This window comes from Maylandia zebra, linkage group LG3 (assembly GCF_041146795.1).
Source record: "Maylandia zebra isolate NMK-2024a linkage group LG3, Mzebra_GT3a, whole genome shotgun sequence".
NCBI lineage: Eukaryota > Metazoa > Chordata > Actinopteri > Cichliformes > Cichlidae > Maylandia > Maylandia zebra.
This window is the reverse complement of record NC_135169.1, coordinates 33645222-33667462: the sequence shown is the minus strand read 5'-3', so window position 1 is coordinate 33667462 and position 22241 is coordinate 33645222. Positions and strand designations below refer to the sequence as shown.

Sequence of the window (22241 nt, the reverse complement as noted above, 5' to 3'; positions counted from 1 at the left end):
AGGTGAACCACCCAGGAACCCTGACACAGTCTTGACTTTAGACAACTGAGCAGAAGATGATTGAATCTGAACAGAAGAGGAGAAAATCAGATGTCTGAGACAAAGTCTGAGCAGAAAACTGAGAATAAATTATTCTGAAAGACAGTTTGGAAACTCAACAGAAGAGAAATATTTTATTTAACTGCAATGCAGCCTGTGAACTGAGATGAACTTCGATTCAAAGCAACTGAGCAGCAACTTGGCAACTGAACAAGAGCAAATTAATGTCTATATGAAACTGACAGACAGTTTGGCAACAGAACAGAAAACAAGTGATTCTCAACAACTGAGCAACAATTTGGCAAATCAACAAAACAGAAATGACTGTAAATTTTTAATCTGAGCAGAAGAAAAGCTGCTCTGGAAACATGAGCAATAGTTTGACAGGTGAACAGAAAGAGCTTGAAACTCAGCAAACACGAGGCAGTTTGATACCAGAACAAAAGAGAAATGTCTCCCAAGAACAGCAACAACTTCAAGTCTGTGAATGTAAAGTGAGTGTAATCTCTAAGACTTGAAACTGCAGATTAGAATATTTTGATGAACATGAAACCATCAGAAATGTTTACATGAACCAAATCAGTAAAAGTGGAAGATGGAGGATGGCAAACATGCAAAAGAAAAATCAATACTGAGCAGAAGTATTGTTGTGTGAAAATGTCACATCAGGTGTTCAGCATTAAAGGGGACATGAAACACTACATGTATAAAGGTTAATTTACATCATGGAGCCCAGCTCTCAAAAACTGACACAGATGTAACTCTGACTGTGAAGCTGGATTTAAGAAATAACTGCTTAAAGCTATAAAAACACATGTATCGCCATATTCTGTCAGTACAGAGCATGACTCCACCAGGTCAGTTGGCTACTTTCAGTCAAAAGACTCACATTAGGTTGTGTTAGGTAACTAATAACAGAACCAATAACTCGAGCAAAATAAGGACAGTAAAACATCAGTTTAATGGGGTCACTGGCTGCACCTCGTGCCTGTCCCATCTGTGGCTTCCTGTTGGAGAACAATAAAGTTTATTATAAAAACATCGTCTGCCCTCGATGTAAAGTGAAGTTCTGTTCTGTGTGTTTGAGTCTTTACAGAGAGTGTAACGTTAACTGTACCTTATTGACTGTTTAGGAAGTGCGACCCTCAGACGCACCTCTGTACCTGTGTGGAGGAGGAAATCATCCTCATTTACTTTCATTGATTTAAACATGTGGTCTCTGATATACACATGGTATCATTTGTTGTGTGTTCTGTATTGTAAAGATTTTTTTTGTGCAAAAATGTGAAAATGAAATGAAATGAAATGAAATGAAATGTGTTTTCTTCTTCTCAGAGCAGGTGATACAGAGCTGAGTGTGGAGCTGGAGAAAAAGCTTTATGTGTAAAACTGGTTACAAAGTAGCTGTTAGTCAGCCAGCAGGTGATAAAAGCATCCAGGAAGCTCAGACTTTGTATCCAGTGTCTCTGTACATTATGTGTTTCTGTGAGGTGGAGAGCTAACAAAACAAACACTGCATGGGACTGTTGTGACTGTACCTGCATCCCATCTTCATTGTAGTAAACAGCGCTCTCCTCTGGTGTGTCGTGTTGGCCTGTGAAGATGATCAAATTCATCCACAAATGAAAAAAAAACATGTTTTTAAAGGATGTTTGTTTTATTTTTAAATTGCACGCGTTTTATGTACTCACTCTTTCTTCTAAGATCTTTAAACTCAATAAGAGAGGAGGCGACGTTTTCATATTCATCTGCTCCTGAAATGTTCATAATTTTATTTACAGGATTGTAAAAACATTGAATTAGTTTCATTAAATCAAAAACAAGTTTCATCTCTAACTGTTCTGTGCTTTTCAGCACATATACTGTACCATTTCTGTTTGTCACTTGTGTGACTGATTCATAGACGTCAGCAGTACCTAAAGAAAAACAGAAGCCAGGCTCACATTAATCATTTTATCACAGTTACACTAAAGATCAGAGTAAAAACAGAAACACTGTGTGAGTCAAAACCAGGACTGTAAGATCTTTAAATGTTCTTTAAAAAACTGCTGAACACAAACTGAACCTGACAAATGTTTGTGTTAATGGAGGCTTAATAAAAGTCAATATTAATAATGATAATAAAGACTGTTTTTCAATGCTGACCATGTTGAAGAGAGCCGTACACATGAGTTTCATTCTGGTTGACTCCATGATTTGTGGAGGAGCCCGGACTGTGACTCTCAGACTGGATCGACCTAAAACAGGAAATAAACACAATAAACTCAAAAGTAACTGATGTTTGTTTCAAATAATAATAAAAAGTATTTTACCAACCTGGTGAAGCAGGAATCTGTGAAAGAGACAAATGTTATTACACATGTTTGTCATGTATAAATTGTTCCACTGATATTTAGTGTCATGAGATCAGAATACATGTATATGTGTGAATAATTAAAGTGTATGTAGTAAATAAACTCTCTAATACAGCATGAAAAGAAGAGGCTCTTACACTTGGACTGTCTGCAGCGATACAACAAGAGCAGGAGAATAATAATGAGAGAGACTCCACAAACCAGTCCAACCATCAACCACACAGGAGATGAAGAGCTGTCAGCTCCTGACACAGTTACTGTAACAAACAATAAGTAATAATAAAGTATAATACTTATTATTATACTGCATATTTCAGTTCTCACAAAATAGATCCAGGTGACTTCAAGCATTAAACAGACAATCTAATGTTTCTTCTCAAGCATGAAAATCATTAAAATCCATCAAATGTTTTGATCCCGCTCACCTTTAACTGACATCCAGCTCTCTGCTGACTCTCTTCCTGAGTACTGACACTTGTAGAAACCTTCATCAGACTTTGACACTGCAGAGATCTTCAGCTCTACTCGGGTATCATTTTGAATAAGTTTGTCATTGTGATAGAAAAACACATTGAAAAGTATTTTTTGTGTTCTCAAACTGCAGCTCAGACTAACAGAAGCTCCCTCAGTCACAGGATGAACAGGACTCACCAGGATAGAAACATCATCTGTGAAACAATCACACACAATTGTTTCAGTCACATCAGCTGGTGCACACTTTTAGGAAAAGCTGACATGCAAGCTTCAGGGAGATTTTCACAGAAGCGACTCTGTGAAACAGATGATCGACTTGAATCCAGGTAAGAAAGAAATGCATGTAGTAAATGAAGTAGAATGGCTGATCCTTTTATTTTGCAAGCTCATAATGTGATCTAACAGAGACTCACTTAGTAACTGATCTAAGGGTTGTGAATAGAATGAAATAAAAATAACTGCATTAAAAAACTTAAATACCAAGAAGGCCTGTGGGCCTGATGCTGTTACATTTGCTGATGAGCTGACTCCAGCTTGGAGTCCTGTTGATATCAGCTTCATCCTCACTATATAGAAAAAGGCTGCAATCAGCATAATAATGATCACAGACGTGCAGCAGTAACATCATTAGTAATGAAATCCTTTGAATGCATTATGGTTGAGCACTTGTGAAGTGAAGTACAATTTGAATATAATTACTTTAACTCACTTGATTTTAAAGCATTTAGAAAACCCCTCAGCTTATGCACGATTGTTATTTATGATCTAAGATCAGTGTTTAACACCACAAACACTTATACACTGTTAAATAACATGAAAGTGGATCCCTATATAATCAGATGGTTGTTTGGCTATTTTCATTAAAAAAGGAAGTGAAAGTCAGTTCTGCTCGTTCACACATACAATTTATAAGAACAAGAGTCTCACAGGGCTGTGTGAGATCTCCTGTTCTTTTCATATTTTATTTTAAAAATTGTGGAAATCAGAAGGGATTGTGCAGTGGTATAAGAAACACACCTTCGTGTTAAATATAAAGAAAAATAATCGTCATATTTATAACGATCATTGATGAAAGATCTATTGGAGATCTCAGCCTGGTTTCAATGACTGGAGAGAAGTTTGAACAAGTGACAACATTTCAGTGTTTAGTCTTCCCTGCAGGAGTCAAATTATTATCAGTACAATTGCTGAATCATTATGGGTGAAATTGTGGGTGAGTGTTTGCATTTTTGTTTGTTTTTTGCATGATGTGTTTCCCTAAGTTACTCTGAATGGAGACAATAAAAGTTTATCTAATGTGATGACAGAGATGTTGAGCTTTTTAGAGTTTCATTCTGATGGAGAAAATATAAAATACTCATTTAATTAGAGAACAAAAACCAAGAATATTGTTTGAAGCTTTGGAGCCTAAAATCATCTGAAATTCTCATTTTTGTTTGTGTTGCCACATAGAATTACTTCACATAGAGCAAAGCTGGGACAAATGTTCATGTGACGTCTAAATCATTCAGATCCAAGAAGTAAATGTATAATAACATACTCTGTACAGTGATGTTGACTGCACTGCTGAACTCTCCTGATCCAGACTCACACCAGTACACTCCAGTATCTGACTTTGATGTGTTGATGTCACATGTGGATCCAGTCATTCTCCTACAGTCAGAGAGTCGGCCGTCCTCAGAGAACTTTATCACTCTCCACTCAGTGAAGTTTCCCTCACAGGTCAGTGAGACAGAGTCAGAGGTGAAGTGTTGCACTCTGTCAGGACTCACTGTGAGAGACGCTGCATGAACATCTGGAAACAACATGCAGTGAAGAGACAAAGCTCACAGATGTTAGGATTCACAATATCACAGAGAAAAAATAGTTCTTGCTAAACCCACCATAACTGCAAATAAATCTATGAATGAGATTTGTTAATACAGATTTAAATGTTGTGACTCCTGCACCTGGAAAGATTTCACTGAACCATCTGGGTCTCTCAGTAATAATCTCACAGCATCATTAGAAGCAACATTAGAAGTTTCTATAAACCTGCTTTCCTACAGTTTGTCCACAGCGTGCATGTTTGTTGTTGCACAAGCAAATATCTTCATCATCAGTCATGTAATAAGATGTCTGACATTTGTGACCTTACTACAAACAGTCAGATCATTATCAGACAGTTTAACATCAGCAGATCTTAAATGTTTGTTGTCTTTGCTTCTACAAATCATGACAGCACTTTTATGGGCATCATGTCTGATATCATTTTTCACAGCAAAAGAAGAAGAAGCTGGGAAGGAGCTGCTTGAGACCACGAGATCATCTGTGTACATAATGTGCTTCACAGGAGTGCTGCCAGCTTTACAGACTTTCTAATCATCACCATGAAGATTAAAAAGACCTGGAGACAAAATTCATTCTTGTTTAACTCGGTGAGAAACAAACAAGGAGGAATTTGAATAACAACAGAAGTGTTTGACTGAAGCTCAGTTTACTTGAATGTAGTGAGAAAGGATGAGATTCAATTTAATGCTTATGAGGAAACTTAAATAAAATCATTTAATGCAATTTAATTGTAATTGGACATCAGATTTCAATGTCAGCATGCCGCTGCAAGAAAAATAATGGGGAATTAAAGTGATGACATAATTTATTAGAGAGAAACAAACTGACCTGTAGACCAGACAAACTTTGGTTGACTGTGATCAGTGTGATACTCTGGGTCTCCTCTTCCAGCTCTGCACACATATCCTGCTGTGTGTGTCTGTCCATGAATGATGTAGGAGTCCTGTGCAGTCCCACTGCCATCAGGTAGCAGCTCATAACTGGAGGATTTCTCTGATAGATCAGGAACAGCTTTATACCAGTAGAAGCTCCATCCTGCAGACGGATGTTCAACCTCACAGTTCAGAGTTACTGAGGCTCCAGGACTCAGCCATGATGGAGACACAGTGAGGACAGGACGGGGTTTATCTGTTCAACAAAGATTTTCTCTCAGTGAACATGTAGTACAGTCTCTGAACAGTGAGCTCAGTTTATACAAAGAATAATAATCTCAGTCTATATGAACAGAAACACATTTTACAAAGTGTTCAAACAGCTTAACCCTTGTATGGTGTTCGGGTCTGTGAGACCCGTGTTCAGTTTTTTTCAAAAGAAAAATTAAACAATTAATTATTTTTTCACGTGTAAATGTGTTGTGTCTTTCCACTCACTCCACTTGATTATAACTGATTGATTTATAACATTTTATATAAAAGAAAAACGAGAAGCACATTAATTCATAAATGTGATCTAACAAAGGTAAAGGGAAAAAATTAACCATGTTTGCTGTTCATATGTCTTGTAATTGGGATGAAGTAAACATCTGTTGAGTAATTTAACATAAAATTGTTTGATAGTGTTAATTTGGAAAGCCAAAACTCTAGCGGGTCCACCAGACCCATGAACACTGGCTGAGTAACAAAAATACGAACACCACACAAGGGTTAAAGCAAATATGACTTACTGTGAAAAACTGTCAGTGTGACTGAATCACTCCACTCTGTTGTTTCATGCTGTGAACTTTTCATTCTGCCCTTACAGCGATAGTTTCCACTGTTGAATGATGAAGCAGATCTAATCCTGTATTCATTTAGATTTGGAAGTTTTCTGATGCTGTTTGTTTCCCACTCATAATCCCACTCAGTGTCTCCTCCATGGATCTCACATCTGACAGTGATCGTCTCTCCTCTGTATATCTCAGACCAGTTTGGATGCAGAGTCACAACAGGTCTGATTGAGACTGTTAATGTTCAAGAAAGTACAATAAAAACACGTGAATGACAAAAGGTACAATTACCATCAGATGTAGTGCTTTGTGGTAAGTTCAAGTTTGAGCTCACCAGTTGTGTCAATCCAGACTGACTCACTGTCCTCTGCGTAGTAAACTGGTTCTCCTCTTCCTCCTCTGCAGCTGTAGAGTCCTCCCTCTGAGACACTGATTTGTTCATTTCTCGCAGGTTCAGAAGATTTCCCATCTCTGTACCAGTAGTATTTCCATCCAGATGATGATGATGATGATGATGATGATGATGATGGTGATGATGATGATGGGCTCACAGAGCAGGTCAGGGTCACACTGCCCCCTACTGGAACAGCTGTGTTATCAGCTCTCAGTTCAGCCTTTGGTTTGGCTGCAGTTCAGTTTAGAACAAGAACATAAAAGTAAAAATGACTGAATCAGAACAATTTAAACATGGAAACATGTGAATGATCAAATATCACAAAACTTTATTGGTGAAGCTATAACAAAGTGTGTGACACAAAATACTGAAATACTGTTTTGATCTGCACAGCAATTTTTTTTTAAATTTACTTCAGTGTATTTAAAATTAATTAATAAATGCATAGTTCATTTACTCTCATTAATTTGAAGCATGACTTAGTTAATTCATCTGTAATGAGAAAGTAACCCAGGTTAATATGATCTGATTGTACTTAGCATGCTATGTCCTTGTGTTCTTTACTAAATCTGCTGTTGAAGCCTCTGATAGCTAAGATGAGACCTAGTAAGTGTGTTTTATATTCTTTTGCTGTGGAAGCTGACATTTCCTGTCGATGTGCACAGATGTGTCAGAATGGGTTTTAAAAGACACATCGATGGTTTGGAGGAAGTAATTACTGAAGCTAACTCAGAAAGATCAATTAGAGAAAAAACTCTAAATAAATATCAATGGTACTGAAAGTAGCTGCACATAATGTTTTGTCTGTGAGATGATTATGAGTAATTTCTATACTCATTAAATATCATTAGCCTAAATTAATAACATACCAGCACAGACCAGCGTCAAACAAAATGAGGCCATATTGTCGTCTGAAGTTCAGAGTTCATTAAGTGAAAAATATCCAGTGTGTGTTTGTCATGAGACCAGACTCTTTAACTAAAACCTGAATCCTCTAAGATCATTTCAACAATAGACAACATGCTAAAAACAACTGAAGTAACTGCATCATATGTTGGTGCAACAGGGAGTAATAAAAATAAAAATAACACAAATACAGAAGAGAAAATATTGGATGTAACTGTTGTCCTTAGTGGATGTGGTGGAGCAGCTGAAACAGGTTCAGCATTTGTTCTGCACTTCATGTATTAGAGCTGCACAGCAGAGACGTTACTCTGATATGTTTTGTCCTCTTCACTGTGAATAAAAAGCTGCTTTTCAAAATATGTTACTGAGCAGCACAAATGAAACAGCTACAAAGCTGCAAGAACAACAGATTCTTACTAATGTTGATAAAACAGATCTCCAACTTACATGATACAGTCAGTGTGATGATATCACTCCACTCTGTTAACATATAGTCCCTTCTGCCCCGGCAGCTGTATCCTCCACTGTCAGACTCAGTAACTGTGATGATTCTGTATTCATTGGATGTATGACCTGTGTTTACCTGGCCTCGTCTCCATTCATACGTCCACTGAGCTCCTTCACCTCCCTGAATCTCACATCTGACAGTGACTGTCTCACCGCTGTATATCTGAGTCCAGGGTGGCTGCAGGGTCACAGTGGGCTTATTGGGAACTGTTCACATAAGAATGATCCAGTTAGGAAAAGAGACACAGAAAAACTCTGCTGTTTATAACATAAGAGTAGAGTCACTGCAAAACAGCTGATTCACAGACAAACAGTTTGAAGACTCAACATCAAAACAAAGTCACAATAATATTATTTATTGCTTTTAAACTGTAACACAACACTTTTTGTAAAATGTATCAGTATTTACTTTGTACTGTTATCTTTTATTTATATTCTTTATAAATAAATTTATTATTTACAAAAAGTTACTGTTTTTTTAATGAGTTGTCTTAAGTCTGATTTACTTTCACAAAGATGCGATCTTTGAGGTGTATAAGCAAATCAGTGTGGATAAACAAGAAAACACTTTAGATTAAATCTAGAAACAGGATGAGGAGAGACTTTTTTTTAAATCCCAGGATTAGTTAGGCTCTTGAAGAAGTTACTCTGTCAAGGCCGATCCTTAATCTCACAGTCTTAAAGTAGACACAACAAAACTGAAGTTCTTCTATTTTTCTATTTCCATCTCTCCAAGTAATCCTGCTGTCAGAAAGAGAAACAGAAGAACAGACTAGTCCCCAAAGACAGGACGTGACAGTAATGACAACTTTATACAAAACTTTTCAAACTCAAAATTTCACAACTCTTTATAGGAGCAGAAGAATAAATAAACAAAAGTGACAAATGTAGAAAAACAGCAACACAGTTCAAAGAACATTAACATGTTGAGTAAAACTGGAGAATTCGTCTCATGGATATATTACTTAAACGAATTAAAAGGACGTGACTGACTCCATGTCAGACTCCAGGCCATGAAGCACCTTAAAAGCCAATAATTAAATCCTGAAATCAGTTTGAAAACATGCTGGGAGCCAGTGTAACAGTGGGACAGGTGTAATCCCATGTGATGTGATTCGATGTGATGTGATGTGTTTGAGTTGGTCTGCAGTCATTCATCTGATTGTTTGCTGAGACTGTTTCAGTGATCTAGGTGTGAAAAATCAAAGCATGTAAAATGGTTTCCTGTCTTTAAATGTTGTAAAATGATTCATAACTTATGTTGCAATTAATCCAGAAATATTTTTGTTATTGTCTTGAAATTTTCCAGCAGAGAAGCAGCTGATGGCAGCATGTGTTCAGCGTGTGTCCAGCATGTGTTCAGCGTGTGTCCAGCATGTGTTCAGCATGTGTTCAGCGTGTGTCCAGCATGTGTTCAGCGTGTGTCCAGCATGTGTTCAGCATGTGTTCAGCGTGTGTTCAGCGTGTGTTCAGCGTGTGTCCAGCATGTGTTCAGCGTGTGTTCAGCGTGTGTTCAGCGTGTGTTCAGCGTGTGTCCAGCATGTGTTCAGCGTGTGTCCAGCATGTGTTCAGCATGTGTCCAGCATGTGTTCAGCGTGTGTTTAGCGTGTGTTCAGCGTGTGTTCAGCATGTGTTCAGCATGTGTCCAGCATGTGTTCAGCGTGTGTTTAGCGTGTGTTCAGCGTGTGTTCAGCATGTGTCCAGCATGTGTTCAGCGTGTGTTTAGCGTGTGTTCAGCGTGTGTTCAGCATGTGTCCAGCATGTGTTCAGCGTGTGTTTAGCGTGTGTTCAGCGTGTGTTCAGCATGTGTCCAGCATGTGTTCAGCGTGTGTTTAGTGTGTGTCCAGCATGTGTCCAGCATGTGTTCAGCATGTGTCCAGCATGTGTTCAGCGTGTGTTTAGCGTGTGTTCAGCGTGTGTTCAGCATGTGTCCAGCATGTGTTCAGCGTGTGTTTAGCGTGTGTTCAGCGTGTGTTCAGCATGTGTCCAGCATGTGTTCAGCGTGTGTTTAGCGTGTGTTCAGCGTGTGTTCAGCATGTGTCCAGCATGTGTTCAGCGTGTGTTTAGCGTGTGTCCAGCATGTGTCCAGCGTGTGTTCAGCATGTGTTCAGCATGTGTCCAGCATGTGTTCAGCGTGTGTTCAGCATGTGTTCAGCATGTGTCCAGCATGTGTTCAGCGTGTGTTTAGCGTGTGTTCAGCGTGTGTTCAGCTGAGGAGATTCAATGGCAACATTTAAAGTTTCTCCTGAGTTTAACTGAAAAACATTAGCTCACATTCAGTTTTGAAACAGTGATGAAAACTCTGCGTTTGCAGCCACAGACACAAGGCAGCTGGGACAATGACAATTGCATTTATTTTTTTCATGTTACAAACACCCCACAAGCTTGTGGGGATAGGTTAATTGGATGATCCAAATTGCCAATCCAAATTGCCACTAGGTGTGAATGTGCGAGTGAATGTGAGTGTGAATGGTTGTCTGTCCTGTGTGTTAGCCCTGCGACAGACTGGTGACCTGTCCAGGGTGTACCCCGCCTTTCGCCCTATGACAGCTGGGATAGGCTCCAGCGCCCCCCGCGACCCTGAAAAGGATAAGCGGAAGCGAATGGATGGATGGATGGATGTTACAAACACTTTTTTTTTTCTTTTCCGGATGTTTGACTCTGAATGACGACTGAATATTTTTATAAAGGAAAAACTGTTTTACATGACTTTGGATACTAAACTAAAAAAAAAACCTGCAGTACTGTTTAAAGTATTTTGTTGTGTTTTGGGAATTAAAATGAGTGAAATGTTTCCAACTTACCTGTTACTTTCAATGTGGTGATGTCACTCCACTCTGTCCAGGAAGAGTTTCTTCTGCCCCGGCAGCTGTATCCTCCACTGTCAGACTCAGCAGCGCTGCTGATTCTGTATTCATTGGATGTTGGAGGTGTGTTTACCTTAGCTGGTCTCCATTCATACGTCCACTGAGCTCCTTCATTTCCCTGAATGTCACATCTGACAGTGACTGTCTCACCGCTGTATATCTGAGTCCAGGATGGCTGCAGGGTCACAGTGGGCTTAGGAAGAGCTGTTAAAAAAATATCATTAACAAACTTAAATATAAAATCATTATTAAAGTTGTCCCAGTTTTTATTGCTCTAGTCATAATTTTGCATGCTGTAGACAATATGAGTTGAAAATCAGCAATAAAAAAGTTTTGTTGTGTTAATTATTACTAAAAGACATAAATGCATGACTGCATTTCTTTTGTGATATGAGGACATTGGCTGATATTCAGTTTGAGCCTCACAAAGACAGTCATTAAGAGAACTCAACATGCCAGGGTCACATGTAATTTTACAATCCAAGTCCAAACTTTTCTGAACCAGTGGATTTAGCACTAGACTTTTTTTTTAATAATCAGGAATGTAAACATGTGACAGGAAACAGTTTAAAACATCAAGCACATGGGCTCAACAAAGTTTACTAAAAACTTCATCAGCAGCAGATCAAGGTACCTCTCAGTGATTTTCCATGAACTGAACTGTAAACAAATGATCCACATATGGACCTGTTCTACATTACAGGCTCTTCTGAGGTATTCTGACACTCGTGAACACCTGTAGTGGGTGTGGTTTGGGGCTCAGCTGCAGGTTCAGGGGACAGAGTCAGGAGTGGGTGGCAGAAACTGCTGATCCCAGCCGCACTAATGACATTTTCCCTTATTTTAGTAGCTGCTGGGGTCTGGAGGAGGGGAGTCAGACTGAGACTGAGAGTCAGAGTGTAGCAGAATGGAGGGAAGTGTGTGTGTGTGTGTGTGTGTAAACAACAGAGATAAAAAGTGAGCACAGGATCTAAAAGCTCTCCCCTTGTGTGTGTGTTTGGGCGTGTCGTACTGAGGAAACATGTCAGAGTGCTATAAACCATTAGGTTTTCATTCATTTATAAATGTATTCATTAACATCAATCAGTGGAAAGAATCCAAGTAAAACCTGTAATGAGAAAGGCTGTCATGATTCGTTGTGTGGCAGGCAGGAGAAGGACCCAAGATGCAGATTCACAGACACGGGGATAAACTCAAAAAACACAGCTTTATTGCTGGCCACGAGAAACAATACAAAATAAACTAAACTGGGAAAACTAAAGCATGAGATGTACAAGGAACCAAACCACGGGGAGAATAACACACAACATGAGGGAGAACGCGACGCCGAACAGAGGGAGACTGCAGGGAGACAGAAATACACAGAGGGTAAACTAGGAAAGTGGGAACACAGGTGACACTGATAATCATAACGAGACAGGGCGGGGTGAACTGAACATGACATGTACAGGTGTGAGAGTCACAAAGTAAACAGGAAGTGCACAGAGGTTCAGACAGGAGGAGAGAGAGCACGGGGAAAACACAGACATAGCGGGCAGGGGAAACATGGAATAAAACATAAGGAGAGACGAGGGCTCACAGATACACAGAGGGGCACACAGGGGGTAAAAGCCATGAAGGGAAAACACTTAGGGAACAACACAACAGGGCAACTCAGAAAACATGGCCTAAGCAAGGAACAAAATACAAATATACAAGAAAACTAAGAACACTGGGCCCACATGGCCCAGGACCATGACATCGGCTTACAAAGCAGACCAGTCTCTGATACAATTATATTGTATTTTTAGGTCAAACCTGAAGAGAAATTAATGTAAAAATGCTAAAAACAAAAGAACTGATGGAACTGCAGCAATAAATCCACATGTGGAAATCTTTTTTCCTTCCAAGTGTTTCACTGTGAGTACTTATGATATGAATCTAAAAAATAGTATAATTGAAAGACAGTATTTTGTTGTGTCTTTGGATGAAACATTGTGCAGTATAAATTAAAATGTGTGAAATATGTCCAACTTGCCTGTTACTCTCAATGTGGTGATGTCACTCCAACCTGTCCTGAAAGAGTTTCTTCTGCCCCGGCAGCTGTATCCTCCACTGTCAGACTCAGCAGCGCTGCTGATTCTGTATTCATTGGATGTTGGAGGTGTGTTTACCTTAGCTGGTCTCCATTCATACGTCCACTGAGCTCCTTCACCTCCCTGAATGTCACATCTGACAGTGACTGTCTCACCGCTGTATATCTGAGTCCAGGATGGCTGCAGGGTCACAGTGGGCTTAGGAGGAACTGATCAAATAAAACATAGCATTAGCACACTGATAATTTGACTTAAAAAATCAACAATAAAAGTTGTTTTTATACTTTTTAAATGTTTTATACATTTATGAACATACAATCCATTAGTTGTCAGTTAGCTGTTGTTTGCTAAAAATGCTGTTAAACCTCCAGTGGTGGATTCAGAGCTGGAGATTTAAAGATAAACGAAGTGAAAAAACTGCTGCTATGAGTAAACATACGAGCAGTTTGAGTTTGAGAGCGCGAGCAACACATTGTGAGCGAGTGCAAAAGTGCAAAAACTGAGCGAGAGGGGCTGCTGTTGTGTGTGTGTGGTTAATAGCAAACACTGAAATACATTTTTTGCAAAGCAGCAATGAATTTTGTTCACTCAAATTTAGCTTTTCTTCACTCAAAATAAATTTCTCCTCAAAATGCAACACAATTTTTTTTACGTGCGCTCAATTTTTTTTTTTACGTGCGGTCAGAATAGTGGCACAAAGATAACGCCATATAAAACCGACTGACGACTGACTCCATAAATATACAAGATGGTGATGAGGAAACACACGGAGAAGACAGCTGCGGAAATAAACATAATGACACAATACAGGAAGCAAAACTGAACACAGGATGGGACACTGTCAAAGTAAAACAGGAAACACTGAGACCTACACCTGAGACACACAGACTTGACAACAACAGTGATAAACAAACAGGGAGGCAATAGCAGAGACACAAGAACAGGAACAGGTGAAGAGAGGATGACGATGAAGATGAAACACAGTAAAACGACTAAGACACAAGGGGGTGAGGGAGAGGGCGAGAGAGAGAGGGCAGAGAGATACAAACATCGAATAAGGCACATGGAGACAAACATGGGTGACAAAACAGACTCACCACAGAAGTGAGAAAGAGAGAAACCTGTCGGCACCACCCTTTGACTTAAATTGTAAGAAACAAATGTGTAAAAATAGAAAGAAACTTCTGGTAGCTCATCATTATTATATCTATACTGTATTTCTATAGTAGATGCTGAAAAATAGAAACATTTCTGTTTACCTGCACTTTAATCATTTGCTGTTTTACCTGTTTGGTAGTTGTTGAAATGGTTTGGCCTGTACCACTACACTTGCTGTCTTCAGAACATCTGCCCCCCTTCTTTCTTTCACATAATGGTATGATCCCAGCCTGTCTTTGCATGCGATTGGTGCGCCCATCAAAGCACGGATTCTTAGCAGGGCTGAAGATTCAGTTCCCACATACTGAGGGTACATTAACCCTTGTATGGTGTTCGGGTCTGTGAGACCCGTTTTCAGTTTTTCTCAAAAGAAAAATTAAACAATTAATTATTTTTTCAATCTGAAATTCATTGGCTTTGGCTTATTTTCTGTGAAGAACATAAATCCGTACTAATTTTCAATGACCTCATACTGTACCTCCCCCCACACATTTACATTACATACAAGGTGTTCGGGTCCACTGGACCCAGGTCTAACAAAAGTGTTTAAAGTGCAGGTCCTGTGTTCCCACACTCTGTCTTCCTCCTTTCTGGTGCTGCTGATAGTGTTTTCTTCCCCTCCTGCTGGCGCACAAAGTTGCAACATTGTTGAAAATTCAACTATCAACACCGTCTGCTCTTACATCTCACACATTTTACCCTCTTTCTTGAGGGATCCAAATTTTATTTTCTCATACCCTGTCCCACCTGCAAATTAGGTGCATAATACTATAAATAAGACTTTGCCAGTGTGGTTCTTTATCACAACTGATCAAGATGGCAAAAGATTATCTGCTGCGAGGGCTATCCAATTGAGTTTGGAAGAGAGAGAGGCTTCGGATGATGATGTTGACAAAGAGGTTTCAGAATATTTCACATTTCTGAAAATTCAGAGTATGACAGTGACTTTGAAGAAGAGGATGAGGTTGAGCATCATTTAGTAACAAAACGAAGACGAGTACCCCATCTGCAGCCAGCTCCAGGACCAGAACAAGCCCACCAGACAGCAAGTGAAGAAATATGGATGTCAATAACTGGTGAAATTGAATGGTCTTCTTGCCCAAGAAATGAGCCACCCTGCAGAGCTGTTACTGTGATAAGCCAGGACCAACACGGCTGACAGGTACTCATGTGCAGGACATCAAGTCTTCATTTGAGCTTTTCATCCCAGATTCCATCCAGAAAATTATTCTGGATTGCAGTAATCTAGAAGGACGGTGTGTTTTTGGAGAGAGGTGGAAGGAGATGGACCAAATCCATCTAAGAACCCCAAAGGCCTACTTTGGGGTTCTTATCCTTGCAGGAGTTTTGAGGTCCAAAGGGGAATCCACAGAATCCCTGTGGGATGCAGAAACCGGCAAGAACCTTTCCGTGCATCAATGTCTCTGGAAAACTTCCACAAAATTTCCAGGATTATCCGTTTTGATGACCGAGACGACAGACCAGCTCGACGGCAGTGAGACAAGCTAGATGCCATCAGGACAGTGTGGAATAAGTGTGTGCACCACCTCCCCCTGTTTTACATCCCTGGGCCTAATGTCCCCATTGATGAGCAGCTGATCCCATTTAGTTGTGAAACATATTGCTTCACGTGTAAATGTGTTGTGTCTTTCCACTCACTCCACTTGATTACAACTGATTTATTTTTTTATAACATTTTATAAAAAAAAATAATAATAATAAAAAAAAACGAGAAGCACATTAATTCATAAATGTGGTCTAACAAAGGTAAAGGGAAAAAATTAACCATGTTTGCTGTTCATATGGTTTGTAATTGGGATGAAGTAAACATCTGTTGAGTAATTTAACATAAAATTGTTTGATAGTGTTAATTTGGAAAGCCAAAACTCTAGCGGGTCCATCAGACCCATGAACACTGGCTGAGTAACAAAAATATGAACACCACACAAGGGTTAATAACTGGCTCGCAGGCCGGAAATAATTGTATCGAGGGCCGAATGTGGCCCGTGGACCGTAGGTTTCACACCCCTGATTTCGAGCATTGTAGGAGATAACAGCTACATATATGAACTGGAGTAAAAACAGTGTTTCTTACCTTCAGCGTTTCCACAGATGACTGTACTGAGCACTAAAATAATGAATAAAAACTCATCAGATATTATACCTTTTAAAGACTTTATACTGATTATTGATTATTGTAAATTTAGGGATGAACAATAATCACCAAATGTCTCCTGTTTGCTAAACAAGCTCTAATCAGTGACTCATTAATTCTCAGAGATCAGAAACATTTTCATTAATGGTGCCTTTCAAACAATGTCAGACGTGTACTTACAGAAAAAGCCCATCATGCAGAGCAAAGAGAGCCCCATCGTCACATCCAGCCTGCTGCACTCTGATCCTCAGATAATCACAAACAATTTTACTTTGCAGAAAAAAAGAGAAGTTGTGTTTTGTTTGGGTGTGACAGAGTTTTTCTACAGGTTCTTCTTCTGATTGGTCTCTCTGTGCTTCCTTCCCTTTTACACCAAACTCAAACAGCTCCTGTAGCTTTGACCGCAGCAGTTTTGTGACGTTTTCCATCGCTTTAAGTCATATCTTACCAGGTCTTTTTTTACTCTGACAGCGTCCCCTGGATCATTATCATTCTGCAATGTTACTCTTCCTGCACACTGGAAGTGAATGTACCAAAACCCCTTTTCTGTTTTACAGCCTGTATTTTTATATCTAAGTCTTTTTAATGATTTTTTTACATTTTGATTCTTTATCGGAGGAATTATGTGGAAATTCTTCTTTCATGCTGCATAAAAACATCTAGAGATTTTATCTGACTCTTATCTGAAACATCATCATGCAGTGCTATAATAAAAATGCTCCTTTGACCTCAGATCTGTGAATGTTTTCACCTTGTGGTTAAATTCTATGTTTGGCTGACACCCAAACAGAGTAAATGACTCACTGTGTGGTTGAACTGAAACTAAAGACCTGTATGTTTCACAAATTAAATTAACAAAGACAACAAATAAATGTATCTTCTATTGGCACATCAAAGTGAATGTTACATGTTACCAACAAAGACTATGTAATTCTCTCCAGAGTCACATGCAGACGAGGTGACCTTTACTAAAGCTTACTGAAGCTGATCATTTCAGGCCCCAATAGTAACAAATGAAGAAAACTGAGTTACAGATAACTGATCACTGGAACACAGAGACTCTGGGTCATCACAAAAACATCCATATGGTCTCTATCAAGGTCACAAAAGTTTCAACTTACAACATAAATGAGAATAACATCCTGTATGATTCGACAGAAGTTCAGTCTGTTTAGCTATGTGTAGACTGATATGTCAGATGATATTATGGTGTACCTACAATACGAGTGAATAAACTCTTAAACATTATCAACACTTATTCATTATTTTCAGTTTTACTGTGGATTGTAATTATTTATTAAAAACTAAAAATCATTTGCAGAAGGTCAAAAACAGAGGAGAGATGTCAGGAGGTTTTTGTTGTGTATCTAATGGCATTTTAATAATTATTCCTTAAATCATTTATTTTTATATTTTTACTCATGTTGCCATAGTAACTCTAAACTTGAATGCATATTGAGTAAATACACAAAGCACTGAAACAAACCCCATGTTGCTTCATTGTGTTAAATATTTCAATTTGGCCATGACCAAACTTCCAGTTCCTCTTTACACATCCTGAGGTTTGATAGCAAGAATAAGACATAATCACATAGCACAGAGCCAAAGTGTTTTCAGGAGACATTGAGATTCATTCTGTGGGCTGATGGAGAAAAACATGAGATCACTGAGGGTTTTTAAGTGCAGATAAGCCTGCAGCTGCGTGCAAACTTTCATTCATACTTCACAGAAATACTGACACAGGGTGAAGGGTTTTAGAACGGTGGGTTGATGCAGGTTTGTGCATGTGCCCAGAGCCCTGGGGCTCTGTCCTCAGCTCGTACTGGGATGGCCAACCTCTGACAGGATCAGCTGCCAGTTGGTTTTTAGGTGATCTTTCTTTTTGGCTCTTTGTTGCTTCTGCTGGTGTGGACACGTGTTTGTTTTTGGGTCTCCTGGATCTTTCTCTGTTTTCTCTGTTGTGTGTCTGTGAAGTTTCTCAGTCATCCAGGTCATCGTAGTCAAAGGAGCTTGCAAAGAAAAGCGTCTGGACTTCTTTAAGTTACTTGAAGACGTTTCACCTCTCATCCGAGAAGCTTCTTCAGTTCTAAGGTCAAATGGTGGGGAGTCCCACCATTTGACTCTCTGTTGTGGTTTTGCACCCTCATGATCACGTATGTTTTATCTCACACACACACACACATACATGAGGTCATTGATGTTTGTTTAAGTGCAGAGATGGTGCAGATAGACTTGCAGCTATTTGCAAACTTGCGGTTTCAAAAATGTTAACACAATATTTTCCATCAGCCACGTCTCTTTAAAAAGTGATCCTTCCTGTCATGGTCTGATCTAAAGGTCCGAGTTTAAAACACCAGTAAATACTTTGTGCAAATAATTTTGGTCTCAGTCACTGCAGTTTCAAATCTTACTGCATGTTAATTTAGTAAAACAGGCTCCTCATTAAAGTCAAAAAGGACAAGAAAGCACTTGATTAGAAAGCTCCTTCCTTATATATGCTGACGTAAAACAAGATACCAGCTACACAAAAGACTGCTGTCTGAAACATGCTGCATTTCCTCTTTCCTGCATGGCACAGATAAAAATGAGGCCTTTCAATAGATTAAAAATAAAATGTGGCAGAATATAGAGTATCCTTAATTTCATTGTACATGTACGATGAGAATAAAGGGCTATTCTATTGGCAGTGTGAAGAGGGAAGGAATGAGGATTTGACCCAAAATGCAGACTCTTAGAAAAGGTTAACTTAAACCCAGCTGTATTGCTGGAATACAAAAAAAAATGCAAAACTACAAAAAAATTATTTGAAACTAAACGGCAGGCAGAACACACAGCTGTACGATGAGGGAGACCGCGATGCAGGACAGAGAGAGATGCAGGCATAAATACACACAAGAACAAACAAGGGAACAAACCACAGGAGGGAATCGTAGCTAAGAGGAGACACTTGGAAGCACAGCTGGAAACAATTTAAACTGAACATGATGCACAAAGCACAAGTGACTATCAAAGTAAAACAGGAAGTGTGCACAACGCACATTGAGACACAGGCTGTGTCCAAATTCAGGGGTAGCATTCGTCGATGGCTGCATTTGTAGGCAATTACGTCACAGCGACGCGACGAAGGCTGTCCAAATTTGAAGAGTCCTCCAAATGCGGCGGCAAATGCGTCCTTCATTTCCCCAGATTTGAAGGATGTGTTGGCTGTATCGTTCGTGGCCCACCATATCCCAGGATTCATTTTGGATTTCAGTTTGATATGTTTTAGGGAACAAAGACCAAATGGCTTAATTTCTTAAAATGAGAGGAGAAAACGATCACCTCTTCGCTGGGGTGAAGAATTCGGCCACTGTGGCATGGAGGTACAAGAATAAATCAATTTGCACATCATATTCATATGAGTACGGTTTTATTAACCCTCATACTGTACAGAACCGGTGATGTCCAGACGGTATTCCTCTTGTGTTCTGCTGTGAAAACTTTAGGCATTAACATACTTGCCATGTTTTTCTCTCTTCTCTTATTTTTTGTGTGTGATCAGGACAATTCTGGAGAAGATTGGCCTGCAGGGGAAAGTCACCCCCATGCAGACCCAGGACACGCTGGAGAGATTATATCTCTCGGCTGGCCTGGGAACGCCTTGGTGTTCCCCCGGATAAGCTGGAGGAGGTGGCTGGGGAGAGGGAGGTCTGGGCTTCTCTGCTTGGGCTGCTGCCCCCGCAACCCGGCCCCGGATAAGCAGAAAAACATGGATGGATGGACAATAACAATAAAACAAGAATATTTATAATACATCAACAAAAATAAAGCCTAGGATCCTCCTGGTTTAAAATACGGTCCACGACTGGGACACTCAGGTTAATCCTGCAGTACAAGGGTCTGCTCTGGTTAAGGAAAAGGTGGAGAACAACATAAACAGTTTTAGTAGAAAGGTATGATTTTATTTATTTTATGACATCAAAGCATTATTGTGATTATCAAGCTTAAGTCAAATATGCTAACAGGCTGTGAAAAGACTTAAAATTTATACACTTCATTTGTGTAACTAACTGTTAGGTTTTATGTTTGCACAAACGTATTGCTGGAACAGCCGAGGCAATTTTACTGCAGCTAGCAAAAGCATGAAGCACCAGGCAGAACTCTTTGTGTGATCTCGTGCACGAGGGAGATGACCGAGACGAGTGCTGTTCCTGGAGCCCCAGTCCCTCTCAGTCAGCTCCCCCGTAGCACTGCTCTTTATTGTGGTTACATGAATATGCATAGATTCATTAACATATGACATCTCACACAGGCATGCATGTGCACGAGTAATACCATCTGTGTACGTGTAAGTATGCGCGTGTGTGTGTGTGTGTGCATGGGGGGGTTGTGTGTATGTGTGTGTATGTGGGTCAAAATATGACCCAAAGCTGGTGCTAGGAGCCCAGCTGATCACCTAAATAAAAGGCACTTATACTTATATAAGTATATATATAAGTATAGTAAGTAAGTATATACTTATACTAAACAGATGCAGAGTAGGTGTCCTCCTATAATATAAATCGGAAAGAGAAGGTACGACCTCTCTCATGACCTTAGGATGTGTGTGTATGCCAGAGCACTGTGGAACGCACACAGAGCCTTTGCAGACTACTAAGGATGAGACAATCTATCAATATGCAATCGATTATATACCTCTAAGCATATGTGATTATATGTTTCCAAGCATAAATGACAATCCAACAATATAACTCTGACACTAAGCTTTTTTGTGAACTCAGAAATAATCATGTTTTCAGCTTTGTTGCATTTTTACAGCCCATCTATGCACATAAATAAGTTACAGGATCAAATGAATAACAGAAAATAAATGGAAATAGAAAATGTTCTTCTATAAGTTTCAAAGAGATTTAGTTTACATATTTTATATAATAAAGTGAATGTGTACGAATGACCGGCAATCATTCAGTCACTGGAATTATGAAAAATGCTAAGTAATTCCTAAATGCATGTAGATTAAAGACAATTATTTTACCTGGATATCACTGTCTCTGACGAGCCTAAGGTACAAAACATGCCGGCGACGACAATAAAGTTTTTAAGCTCCTAGAGAATTAAAAAAGTACAAAAAACTGAGCGACATTTCTGAGTCCTTTTCAAAGTTTTCGCGCTGCGGTGCTAGCGACCGGAAAAATGCAGAATTAAGTGTGGACTTGAACGAAGGCTAGAAGACTGTCCAGTTTCACAGCCGTTTGCTTCCAGCCTACCGGCCTTTCTGCTGGGGTGGACACGTGATTGTTTGGTCTCCTGGATCAAACTGCTGGGGTGCATTGTTGCTGTTTCTCACTCTCATGATCAAGTATGTTTCGTGACACACACACACACACACAGACACTAGGTAAGAAAACTAAGGCGACCTAAGAACATAAACAGAGGGATAACAACTATACAGGTCGGAATCATGACCTCTAAATATATTAAATAACCCAAAACTATAAAGTCCAAACCCAAAACGCTGGGTGCAAACCCAGGATCACGACTATATTTATATATCAACAACAGCCTTTGACACACATGTAGACAACGTGGCTGCTTAGAGGAACAAAGATGATATTCTGTAATGCCATGTTTGTAGTTTGATCTCATATTATCACTGCATGATCTTACTTGTTGAATAAAAATATCACTGTACATCTTTGTAGAGTTGAATATAGTAAAAACAATTTTTTAGGGTTTAAAAAGTTTTAATTTATCAAAACATAAACAATATTTTCCGTTTTCATAGTCTTCAGTGAGAC

The 22241-nt window shown here is 39.3% G+C and overlaps 1 protein-coding gene across 1 annotated transcript; it reads right to left on the bottom strand.

The window, feature by feature from the left end:
- Positions 1 to 360: 360 nt before the first annotated feature.
- On the bottom strand, positions 361 to 21774 carry LOC106675140 (Fc receptor-like protein 5). Its single transcript, XM_076882214.1, has 14 exons — positions 21711 to 21774; positions 8150 to 8416; positions 6737 to 7027; positions 6361 to 6636; positions 5526 to 5825; positions 4408 to 4662; positions 2819 to 3061; positions 2531 to 2650; positions 2356 to 2371; positions 2185 to 2276; positions 1908 to 1955; positions 1731 to 1793; positions 1578 to 1633; positions 361 to 1046 (listed from the first exon to the last, which is right to left on the bottom strand). The coding sequence occupies exons 1-14, from the start codon at positions 21772 to 21774 to the stop codon at positions 1008 to 1010; spliced, it is 2130 nt and encodes a 709-aa protein (XP_076738329.1). The 3' UTR covers positions 361 to 1007.
- Positions 21775 to 22241: the final 467 nt, after the last annotated feature.